We start from the raw sequence: 13,300 nt of genomic DNA on the forward strand, positions 1-13,300 counted from the left end.
AGTAAAGGTAAATCCTGATGGTTCTGTGGCTAGGTTAAAAGCACGCATTGTGGCAAAAGGATATGCTTAGACATATGGGGTTGATTACTCTGACACTTTTTCTCCTGTAGCTAAACTTACTTCTGTTCGCTTGTTTATCTCTTTAGCAACTACATATGATTGGCCCCTGCACCAATTGGATATCAAGAATACTTTCCTTCATGGTGATCTTCAAAAGGAGGTGTATATGGAGCAACCACCTGAGTTTGTTGCTCAGGGGGAGTTGGGTAAAGTTTGTAGGCTTCAGAAGTCTCTTTATGGCTTGAAACAAAGTCCTAGAGCCTGGTTTGGGAGATTCAGTGAAGCAGTATAGAAATTTAGTATGCAAAAAAGTGTGATCACTCAGCATTTTATAGGCAATCTGAGAATGGTCTAATTCTCCTAGTAGTCTATGTGGATGACATTGTCATCACTGGAAATGACTCTGCAGTTATTTCATCTCTTAAAACCTTCCTCCAAACCCAGTTTCAGACCAAAGACTTGGGATTGTTAAAGTATTTCTTGGGTATTGAAGTTATGAGAAGTAAGAAGGGTATTTTCTTGTCTCAAAGAAAATATGTCATCGATCTATTGACAGAGACAGGAAAATTAGGTGATAAGCCTTGCAATGCACCAATAACTCCAAATTTACAACTGTTAGCAGGGGATAGTGAGTTGTTTGAAAATTCAAAGAGATACAAGAGATTGGGAGGAAAATTGAACTACCTTACAGTCACTCGTCTTGACATTGCTTATGCCGTTAGCGTGATAAGTCAGTTTATGTCTTCCCCAACTGTTACTCATTGGGAAGCCTTAGGACAAATCTTGTGTCATCTGAAGGGCGCTCTAGGAAGAGGTTTGTTATATGGTAATTATGGGCACTTGAATGTTGAATGTTGAATTTTTTCAGATGCTGACTGGGCTGGATCTAAGGTTGACAAGAGGTCAATTACTGAATATATTGCGTTTTTGTTGGAGGAAATTTAGTGTCTTGGAGAAACAATAATGGATAAAATTAGGAATGAACACATTTCCCAATGGTGTGGATGGATATCTGTTATTACAGTAATGGATAAAATTAGGAATGAACACATTTCCCAAAAAGTGCATGTAGCAAACATTAAAAATAAGATGAAAAAGGTTCAATTAAGGTGGTTTGATCATTTCCAATTAAGAGCATAGAATGCCTTAATAGGTAATTGTGATAAGTTAGTGACAAAAAGAGTAAAAAGGGAAATAAGATGGTTTAAAATGATGCGGAGGGAAGTAATATCAAAACATTTACAATTTTTAGATACTAATATGGAATCGGCAGCCTAAATCCCATCTTCACTTGCCACCCTATCCCTCTCCCTTTTCCCCTCCCATCTCTCTCTCCAAAAAGGGAAATAAACAAAGAAAGTAGACCCAAAAAAAAATGAAAATAAAAGGCAGAGAGAGAATCAAGATATATAAGCACTACATGGGAGGGCCAAACATTCTCCAGAAATCTTCCATTCCAAAAAGAATGTGAGCCTTGAATAAGTACTCATGGAATGAATCAACTCCTGAACAAAACCCCAGAATCAGGAATCACAAACACGAAGATCAATCACAAAGACAAAGTTGAAAACCACTCAATGCGATTTGAAGCAACTAGGCATTTCAAGTATAACAAAGAATCCATCCCTGTTCAAAATCAATAATTAAATATTTTATATTTTTGAAACTTAATGAACTCCATGATACAGAACCTAGCACCTAAATGACATCAAAGCCCAGAAAACACATACCAGTACCACACCTCCTATCCCGGATGAATGCTCAATCCATTCCCCAGTTCCAAAATCTAATGTTGCTCCGATAAGTTTAATGAACACATATTGCCAATTTTCCTCTGCAACCAAATACCTTCAGATTTCCAACCTTATCACTATGCGTGTCAGTGAAAGATTTGGTGAGAGGCTTTAGCTCATCATGCTGCAGTTTAATTGAATAAATTCATCATGCTGCAATTTAATTGAATAAATTCAAGATCACAATATTTTAGAAAAGAAATGATGATCAACAAGAGAAGAAGAACCCAAGAAGAACAAGAACTGACCGGAAATGCATGTGTATGTAGTTTTCATACACATGGTAAAACATGCAATGGATAAGAAAAGAATCAGCTGAGAAATAAAAGCAAAATAGAAATAGTGCATCAAGCTCACTTTCTTTTTCTTTCCTGCCCCAACCTGAGTACTCCTGAGCTACTGATCAAAACCCATGTCGCAGATTTCAGAGCCAGCGTGGCTTTCCTACAGCCTGAATGATTCGAGTGAAAAAAGAGAAGCGAACTCAGTATTATTAATCGGCTCCCTAAAACAGAGCAACGAAGGGACGACCGGTGAGTTTCGCGAAGACAGCAACCGAAACACCACCACCAGGTTCATAGGTACCACTGGTCACTTAGGTTGATCGGGACTCATGGAATTGACCAATCACACTTCAGAGAAGAAAGTACTGAGCAGTCAAGTTTTGGTGAGATGGCACCACCCAAGGCGAAGGGACAAGTGACAAACGAAGTGGTATGGTAGCATATTATCTTTTTTTTTTTTTTAATATATGTGCAGATGATATTTTTGTAACAACAACAACATAAAAAAATATTTATTGATAATATAAAAAAATATTTATTGATAAAATAATGTTGCTTCATTTTACTAAGTAAAAAGCCCAAAACAAAAGAAATACAATTTCATTATATTGGCTATTTTTTTTTTATTGAAGATATCTTTCTTTGGAGTTTAATTTTAAAATTTAAATCGTAATCATTAATATATAAAATAAATTCATATTATGTTTTCCCTTGAAGATTATTTTCCATGAGATAACAGGTCACGAAGCATTAAATTAGCGTAGACTAGAGATTTGCTTGCTTGGCTCTAACTATTTCGGGTGCTGCCTATTTCTACGCTAAAATCCATGCAAAAATAGCATCAATTTACCTATAACCTCTCTCATCCACAACACTCTTCTTAATCTCTCACCTCTCTCTCTCCTTTTCAATTTCCTTATTCGCCGATCCTATTCTGAGGAGATCTTGAGAAAGGGAGGAACAAGGTAGAACTGCACCGCATCTCCTACACCACCTTCGCCCCTCCTTCCTCTCTCCCATCCATGGCTTTTCCTTTTCCTTTTCTTCCTATTCTTCTACTCCTCTTTCCCTCCATTCCTCTCTCTGAGTCCAAGCTTTCTGTTGACTACTACAAGACCTCCTGCCCTCAATTCCAAAATATCATTCGCGACACCGTCACCAATAAGCAAATCACCAGCCCCACCACAGCTGCCGCCACTTTACGTCTTTTCTTCCATGATTGCATGGTTGAAGGCTGTGATGCCTCCGTTCTAGTTTCATCTAATGCTTTCAATAAGGCTGAGCGAGATGCTGATATCAACCTTAACCTCCCTGGGGATGCCTTCGACGTGGTGGTCAGAGCCAAGACAGCTCTCGAGCTCTCGTGCCCTAAAATCGTCTCCTGTTCTGATATCCTTGCGCAGGTCACCCGCGACCTGGTCATCATGGTTGGAGGACCATTTTATACCGTTCGTCTAGGGCGGAAGGACGGGCTAATCTCTAAGGCATCTCGAGCAGAGGAAAGTCTCCCTAGGACTAACATGACAATGGATCAGATGATCGATTTGTTTAAGTTGAGAGGATTCACCACCAGGGAGTTGGTTGCATTGATGGGTGGCCACACCATCGGATTCTCTCACTGCAAGGAGTTCGCTGATAGGCTTTACCATTTCAGCAAGAGCACCCCAGTAGACCCAGATTTCAACCCAAAGTACGCAAGCGCACTGAAGACTTTCTGCGCTAATTACACCAAAGATCCAACCATGTCCGCCTTCAACGACGTACTTACACCGAGCAAGTTCGATAACATGTATTACCAGAACTTGCCTAGAGGGCTAGGGCTGTTGACAATCGATAGTGTGCTAGTTAAAGACCCCAGAACTAAGCCCTTTGCAGTGCTCTATGCAAAGGACCAATCGGTATTCTTCACGGATTTTTCTCGTGCAATGGAGAAGCTTAGCGTTCTTGATATCAAGACTGGGAGGAAGGGGGAGGTCAGGAACAGGTGCGATCAGTTCAATTCGATTAAGACTTAGAATTTGATTCATCATACATGGGTCTTTTTTATGTGAGGCATGAGAATGAGAATGAGAATGGGATTTATGTTAATTTTTATCTATGTTGTTTCCCTTCACAGATTAAAAGAAAATATGTTCTTTTTTCTCTTATATATACTTTGGTTGATCTTTGAGTTCTTTGTTGCAGCCCAGCATATGAGGATGAGAATTATGATTATTTTCGTTTCGTGATTATATAACTTGTATCGCGTTGTGTTTGTGTACCCTTTTCTAATTTTAATGTAAGAAGGAATTTTATATTATCTATATTAATTAGAATTAAAATAATCCACTAGATTTTTTTTTAAATAATCCGGTAATTTATATTAATTATTAAGAATTAATCCATAATATCTGCAATTGGAAAACTAATATAGCTTGTAAGGATAGACCCGTTATGTCTTCACTTGAGATCTTCCTCATGTTTTAAAGTTTTATAGAAGTATAGCTGTCATTTCATGTCAATATTTGAAATGAAATGAAATAGTAAATAAATAGTAGTTTAATACATATATAAATTATAGTTATAAAAAAATTATAAGGTGATTATAAACTTTTAAGACCCATTTACCTGTTCAATCACTGGTATATATATATATATATATATATAAATTTACTATTGAATTGCTATTTCATATACAATATCCTACATGAAATCACTGATTTATTATATAATTTTTATGATTTTTATTGTTTATATTTTATTTATCATAAATTTAAAATATAAAATATATAATAAGATTCATTTATTAAATATATGAATCTCATATATATTTTAAATTTATAATAAATTAAATTTAAGTAAAAATTTTCTAATTTTTAAAGTAATGGTTATAGTTGTTAAAATATTTCCTTGACGACTTAAAAAAAGTGATTCATATTTTGATCGATCATGCTTAATATTACAGTAGAATAGGAATGGCATAGTGCCAAAGTTAATGGGCCCCGGCCTATTTAAACAGAAATGGCCCACGATTTAGGGAATAGGCCTACCAAGATGAACTCTAATGAATTTTGGCACGTAATACAACAATCTTCATTCTCATATTTCCTCTCCCTTCTTTTCTCCTTTTTTTGGTTCTTCTTATGCAAGCAGCTAATCCATCCTAGATGGGGGTAAACTCATAGGCTTTCATTGGTGACTAATATCAATATACATTCATTCAACTCAACAAGCACCAGTAGCCACTACTGCCACAAAATAAACAGGTTATGGCTAAAAAGATTTTGATTGATGCAGCAATAAATGTTCCTCAAAGCTTCCTCATATCATTGTTAAACTAATGAAATATGAATAAAAAGAAAAATCATCCTCAAAGCTTCGCACAGGAGTATAAGTCTGGATTCTGCCATTTCTGAAAATTACTACATTGCAATATTTAATTAGAAAAAACGAAATTATAAAAAAAAATTACTCAATCGTTACGTTCTACTTAATTTTATTGTAAGGTATGTGATTCGCTTTATAATAAAGTGATACCTTAAGGTTTTATTGTTAGCAAACGATAAAAAGTAGAAATTATAAAAAAAATACATAAAATTTTCCTTATTTTTATTTGAGTCTGTAATTTATTTTGTGACAATATTAATAAATGAAGTGAATTATTTAACTCTTGAAAACAACTAAGAATCGAAGATTGTTCACTTTTGGAATATCATGAAAATTTGTGGATATAACCTTTGAAAAGCTTAATTACACTCATTTCTAGAGAATAAAGGCAAAAGTTTGAAATAACTCTTTTTCTTGAAACTGTATTGTTTTCCCTTTAAGCCTCTCCTTCTTGTGGGCATTCTGGTGGCCTCCGAATGCTCGTGGATTCCTAAATTCCTTTTGGCAAAACTGACACGGATACTTTTGTGCTTCAGTTCATGCCCTGAATTTTTCTCTTTTGTAGTTTTATACATTGCAGATGAAGCTTTATCCAAGGACTTTCCACTTCCATTATTTTTTTCTTCAATTGACTTACCACTTCAATCTCCTTCAAAACCCTTAAGCCTTTTCTCACCCTCGTTGTAAGGATTCACCCCAGCGCCTAATAATCTCATAAATTGCACCTCCATGCATGTGAATCCTCAGACAGAATAGCATAGACGGCCTAATGGCCTCAAAAACAAATAAAGAAGGCAAATGGATTGAATGTCTTATATTGTAGAACTTTCAATCTATTTCTATTTGTAGCATTTTGAATTGGGTTGAATGATATAAATTAGAGCGAAGCACCACTTTCAAATCTCAATAGCCAAAGTGGTCATCAAAAGGATTTTTTTTTTTTTTAATTAAAAGAAAAAGATCAATGAGCCATTATGCTTCCCAGATAAAGATATTTGGCACATGCCATAGTTGACATGCATTAACCTTGCCCATCAAAGAGATGCAAGATCTTGTTTTAATAATCCAGTCTCTGCATGTGCACTATAATAATAGTAACAAAAATACAAGCCTGGAATTTGCCGTGGGGTTAGAGTAGCTCATATTCGAAGATTTGCTATATAATTGAAATTTATCATCTTGACTTGATCGTCTGCTCAACCTCGTAGGCTATGTAATTCTTTTATTCTCAAATCGAAGTTTGTCTTTATCAGTTAACCAACAATTTTCTCACATAGTTTTATTTGATCATGATTTTGTGTCATGGCATGGGAGTTATGGAAAGGCAATGCATTAGAAATTGTGGAGCCAACATTAAGAAAAATTCAGCTTCTAAAGATGAAGTTTTGAAATGAATTAACTTGGGTTGCTATGTGTAGAGCAGAGTCCATTAAATAGGCAAACAATGTCAGATGTTTTATCTATCTATGTCATCAAGAGAGGTCCAAGAGCTGCCAATGTCGAAACAGCCAGCATTTTGTATGGGAAGCAGCACTGTAACAGCAAATTCAAGTAAAGAACTGATTGAAAGTTATTCAGTAAATAGGATTTATCCTTATCTCACATGGATGGTAGATGTGGGCATATGAATTATCCGCAGATGTTGGCGAATTATTCAAATGTATGTCATCAAGCCCTGCAAAGAGTTGCTGGGTTTTGGTCTGCAAATTTAGGTTCCAGATGAGCTACCCAACTGGTTTCCTGTCCACGGAGGTTGGTTTTCTTGTGTGTTGATTCTCCCCCTGGGGATGTTTCTGAGATGTTAGATGAATGAGAATTGAAGATAAGAGCTGTGGCATCTAGGATTTGTTAACCCGAACATTGATAAACCATGCGCGGAGATGGAACTTATTTTTAAAAGAAAAAATAAACATTTATATTGTTGAAAAGTTAAAATTATTGCAAAACTTCTTATCATATTTTAAATTTTATTGCATTAATGATCTTTTCATAAGATATATATATATATATATATATATATATATATATATATATATATATATATATATATATATATATTATATAGGATTATTAACGCTTGCAGAACACTTGATAAGTATATTTTTTTTCCAAAATACTTTGCTTTAACAGGTATGTTAAAATAAGATTTTTTTTTTTCAAATTTAAATTTTTTTTATTGTTTAGAAGAAATGAAAAATAAAATATTTGAAAGTTTTAAAATGAAAAAACTTTTCAATTCATAAATTTAGTAAATTGAAAAATGTAAAATTTCTGAATTTCTAAAAGTTTTAATTAAAAAAAATAATTTTTTTAAATATAAATTTAAAATTTTAAAATGCCTTCTATTAATTTATAATATTTCCAGCAGGCTAATGACGGATAATGGTAGGAATGGCTTTGTTTTTTTTGGGTAAGATGCATTTCTTGGATTTTAATTGTTGGCACTTGAAACCGGGCCTCGGCCCTTAACCTTTAACTGAAAGAGGGCAGGAATGAGCAACCCAAACCTCGTGACGTGAGAAAAACTGGCACAAACTACCAGCCAACACAAGGCTCTAACAAATTGAGTATGGCTCCAATCAATGAACTTAGTAATTGCAGTTCGACCCAAAAAAAAAAAAAAACATAGTAATTGCGGAGGAGAATCCAATTCCAATGACCAACAGCCTCGATCTTTCCAAAATTAGGGAAACACTTCTAACAAATCAAAGTCCTTGTGGGGTATGGATGTCAAATCCTTGCTTTATGATGAAAATTACAAAATATTTATACATTTTTCCAATGGTAGTCTGATCTTAATTTGTGATGTTATTTATTTATGAAACCTATTCATGATTCTGGTTTGGGGGTTGCAAGCGAAGTAGCATTTGGATTACGTGTGAATGGCTGTGGCATCCTCAAAACTCATCCTAAGGGAAACAAATAACATTGGTCTTTATATCCATACATCAAAACAATCCAACAAAACAACAGACAACAATCCAGCTCTATCCATCCATCTATCAACTGCTTAATGCACATTGTTCCAACTAAATTCAAATCCTTTTTATCACTTCCAAAGGATCTATTTGTATGTACAACTCCACACTCTATAGCCTTACAATCAATCAACAACTAAAATTTTCATTTAACTTTTTTTTAAATAAAAATAAAAAACCACATGAACATTCCCTATCTTTACGCCTTGAAATTCAAAAGGGAAAACTAACAAGCTTTCTCCGATGAATAATTACAAACTTTACTGTCAGAAATTTGACGAGTTTGGGCAATTCCCATTTCTCGCCCCGCCACCAACCCTGTATCGACTCCGGCCAGCTCCACCCAATTCCAATACCGCTTCCCTATCAGCCTCCTCATCGTCCTCGTCTCCCTTTCTCATCATCTGCAAAATTTTCTTTGCTTTCTCTCTCGCTCTGTCGTTTCCTCTCTCTTCTATCTCCCTCAACACCTCCACTGCTCTCGCCTCCTTAGCTAGCCCTTTAAATCTTAAGCTCCCATGACTCAATGCCAACAATGCCGCCACGCAATACTCCTGAGTTGCTTCCGAGTCTACCCGCTCACTTCCCTCGCTCAACATCCCCACCAATATTGCCACCGCATTTCCATCCAGCATTGCCGATCTCCCTTCCTTGCCAGCAGCTAAATTGCATAAAATTAGCAACAGCCGGCTCGCCAAGTCACCTGCTTTAATCATGCCAAGCAGTGTTGGCACAGCGCCCAGTTTCACCAGCTTGGCCCTATTACTCTGGATTAAACTCAAATGATACAAGGCCAAAGCTGAGTCGTGGCGAGTTCGCTCACTCTCACACCTCAGAGCGTGCATCAATGGGTGTAACGCTCCCAAAACCCCTATTGTCATCTTGTTCTCGTCTTCTAAAGCTAAACTGAAAAGCGCACCGGCGGCATGCTCTTGCGGTTCACTGGATCCGGCCGTTAATAGATCAATCAAAAGAGGAACAAATCCTGACCGTACGATTTTAACTTTGTTCGCTTTCTCCAGCGAGAGATTTACCAGTGCAGCGATGGCGTTCGTTTGCACGACGCAGTATCTCGACGCAATCAAGGAACGGAGAGCTGTGAGTAATCGGTGAGTACACAGAGGAATTCTCATTTCCTCTCGTGCTCTAGTAAGCTTCCTCAGCGAAATCACCGCCTCTTCTTGTTCGTATACTTCAGGGCTTCTAAGCTTAGCCACAATCTCTTCCTCTTCAGGGAATGAGGAATTGGAGCTGGAGTCAGCGGAATCAGGATTTTGCGTTAGGGTTTCAGCTTCAGCAATTTCGGATGACGAGTTAGAAGATGAAGTATAACACGCTGGGCGAGTCGCGAAAGGCAGCAGAGTAAACGGACTCGCCGTCGCGTTGTTGACAATCATGGATTCCTCGGAGGAGCTCGAGTAGAAATGATTGACTCGGCGAGTCAACTCGGTCTGCGCGTGGGAGAATAGAACAGGAGGATTTTCTGCCACAGCCTTCAGCAACTCCCTCTCGGAGACCCTATTCTCGGGGTTCAAAGTTTTCGATTCAACCATCTTCTTACGGACGGCTTTTTCCACAGAGCTGTAATCTGGCGGGAGAGGACGTTCAGCGCCATTAGTATCACACCAGTTGAGAATCGTCGATTTGATGGCTAAATTGGGGATTACAGTAGTTAAATCCGGAATGGAACCATCATCGAGGGAAGGAGCGAAATTCAGGTCTCGACAAACCTGGACAGAGACGCGCTCGAAGGTCTGACCGGAGGAGACAACAACAGGGTCGTACATTAAGGATCCAGAAATGGGGCAAAGGAACTCTTTTGGAGGATGAGTAGATTTGTGGTTGGAGTTGGAGCGACGGTAGAAGGAGATTTTCCATCTGTGCTTGCCATTACCACCCATAGCTTGAAAAAGTAGTAGAGATGAATTGTGGCAAGAAGCTTTTGAAGTTGGGGTTTTTATTAAGAGGAAGAAGACTGGGTCTGAAGGTCTGGTTTTTAGTCTTACTCGGCTAAAGCAGCTAGTTTTCTTGTCTTTTTCTTTTCTTTTCTTTTGCTGAGGCATTTAATAAAACCAATTTGAGTTAGTTATTTACAGAATTGACCTTCACTCTGGTCGGTCAATGTCCAGCTGTCGAGAATTCTATTGTTAGCGTTATGTTTTTTTTCTTAATTTTTATTACATTTTTATTTGTTTCAATTTCTGACACAAATTTTTTGATGAATTTAAGATTTTGTTGGAAATAAAACATTAAAAGATTATTGATTTCCACGCCGAGAGACATGTTTAATAATGTTTGGTTGGAGTAATGCTTAAGATTAATTAATGAGATTGTCTGCAAATCAATAAACTCATCCATGTGCAGAAAACAGTTACAATCTCTGTTTCGATACATGGAAAACATGCCATTTTTTGACCTTAACTAGAGGAGTAATGATCAAGATTAATGATAATGGGTTGGGAGGAGGGTGAGGGACCATGTTTGGGGCCAGAAAAAGAAAAACTATTCTTTTGAGTATTATCTCTTTCCTTTCTCTTGGTGAGCTCTTGATAAATGAAGAAAGAAAATAAAGAAAAAACGATATAAGTAGGCAGAAGTGGGATAATCTCTTTTGCGTATATAGACACAAATGGGTCAATGCCTGAGTTTTTTTGCTTGAAGGGTTACGGCTAGACAAGAATATATTAAAAAAGAGAATGGAAAAGGGGAAGGTTGATTATGGTATGATTTTATGATACTTGCCCTCCAAAGCTCATACGAATATTGGTTTCTTTATGACCTTTGAATTGTGTTCACCACCCTGTGTTATGCTGCTGCTGCTTATTAAAAGGTAAAAACAATAATAAACACCAACATTAATTCAAACCCCCAACTTTTGTATCGACAATTAATATTTTTTTATTAAAATGATTCTTGCTTGTTTCTTAACAAGGTGGTTGTCTTTCATATCTTTATTTCCAATTTCCATCTTGGCAATGGCAAATGAAATAAATAATTAAAATAAACTCTTAATTTAAAAAAAAATAAAATTATCTCATAATTTCAATATTTTTTATTAATTTTAAATTTGAAATTTATTATAATACTTTGATATATATATATATATATATTGTGTGATGACAACTATATATATATATGTAAAGCAATATTTTAATGCCACTTTTCAGAAATTGACTTTGCAATGTACCGATTAGTATTAGGTAGCATCGTCATCATGCCAAACTAGCAATAGCATTACACCTTTGGATTATTATGAAATCTTTAAAACTAACGTTTGCATGCCCCACTTTTATATATCATAAACTAAACTAAAAAAAAATTATAATAAATATGATAATGTATAAAAATCAATGCGAGAAGAGAGAATTATTCTTAAAGGGGAAGAGAAAAAAAGTGAAGAAGATAAGTTGACTATCTCAATAGGGGTTGGCTATTCAACTACAGTTTGTACGGACGGAATAGGTGTTTGACAATACATATTTGGAAAAGTTTCTTTTTCTTACTGTTCCGCGAAGCATATGATATTTCAAATTAAGCAGGCTCTGATACCATAAAGGGCCTGGAGCCTCTTACTACATATTGTATGCTTATACTCATACTCAATGACGCTTTCCTCTCTTAGGTACTCTCAGCCTATGAGTCCTTTTGTACTCACATACAGTATATAATAAGAGGGTCGTAGCTTACAGGATCATAACATATGTATTTCTGATACACAAGATCCCTTTCGAGCAAGTGTAGAGTATACATACAACTGCTTACTCAAGAAATATCATATGTTCTTGGATTTTCATAAGAAGAGAGAAAGAGCTTTAGAAAATCATGTTTGAGAGAAACACACTAGAATTTATTACTAGGGAAAACTTACAACTGACCAAGGCTCTCCTTATATAGAGGGAAGAGCTCTAGCTTTTACAGGCTACCGATAGTTTACCGGTACATAATTGAAACACACTTGCATAATTGAAACACATAGACACTTAGTACAAAGCAAAAGCAAAAGTAAAAGCACAAACAAACTATCATTATTAAGGATGACCGACACTCCGTTTATTACGGTGAAGTAGACAGTGAAGGAGCGAAAGCATGAAAAACCTAAGTTTAGATCATTGAAATAAAAAATTTTCATCTAGGGTCACATGCATTATGCAAGATTCATTTTAATTTATTTGATTACAATGATAAACAACATATTAAAACTCTTTTAATATGTCTTTGGATCTGTATTTGCAATTTAAGATTTTAGAATTAATCAGATTAATTTTAGAACCCTATATTAGATTAAGAGCAAGTGCACTAACCTCTTGATGCATTGCAGTGTGTTTGGCACCTTTGGGATGCGTCTTTAGGACACCAGATGTTGTCCCTCTAGCTTGTCCACACCAAGATCACCTATGGCAGCCCTTGAACAACTTCTAAAGCTTTTTCTATGAATTAGAAAATCAAGTTTTGCCTTTTGAGATATTAGAGATGTAAACAGAACACTATAAACGATTTCTAGTATTTTTAATTCAAGAGATTGTTGGGAAATCTCTTTGAATTGATGTGAGATGAAGAAGATGAAAGGGAGAGGTGCTTTGGGGCGGCACCAATGAAACAAATAGCAGCTAGGTATTTTTCTTTTCATCCTTTCCCTTATATAGCTAAGTCACCACTTAAAACCCTTGCCAAATGTCACCTTCTGATTGGTTCTAGGTTTAATTGACCCAATCACATTGTGCCAAGTGTTAAACCTATATTTAATCTTGACTTTAATCATCTTACATGATTAAAAGACATATGGCAAGCTTATGTATAGTGCCGTGTGTCACCATCTCAC

At 36.1% G+C, this 13,300-nt stretch overlaps 2 protein-coding genes across 2 annotated transcripts; one reads left to right on the forward strand and one right to left on the reverse strand.

Annotated features, from left to right (window-relative positions):
• Positions 1-3,043: 3,043 nt before the first annotated feature.
• LOC110660442 (peroxidase 31-like) lies at positions 3,044-4,421 on the forward strand. The gene has a single exon (XM_058139717.1). The coding sequence runs from the start codon at positions 3,160-3,162 to the stop codon at positions 4,150-4,152; it is 993 nt and encodes a 330-aa protein (XP_057995700.1). The 5' UTR covers positions 3,044-3,159; the 3' UTR covers positions 4,153-4,421.
• A 4,102-nt stretch (positions 4,422-8,523) lies between these two features.
• On the reverse strand, positions 8,524-10,521 carry LOC110660493 (U-box domain-containing protein 38). The gene has a single exon (XM_021818831.2). It carries the CDS (start codon positions 10,380-10,382, stop codon positions 8,748-8,750), a length of 1,635 nt encoding a protein of 544 aa, XP_021674523.2. The 5' UTR covers positions 10,383-10,521; the 3' UTR covers positions 8,524-8,747.
• Positions 10,522-13,300: the final 2,779 nt, after the last annotated feature.

This window comes from Hevea brasiliensis, chromosome 17 (assembly GCF_030052815.1).
Source record: "Hevea brasiliensis isolate MT/VB/25A 57/8 chromosome 17, ASM3005281v1, whole genome shotgun sequence".
Classification (NCBI taxonomy): Eukaryota; Viridiplantae; Streptophyta; class Magnoliopsida; order Malpighiales; family Euphorbiaceae; genus Hevea; species Hevea brasiliensis.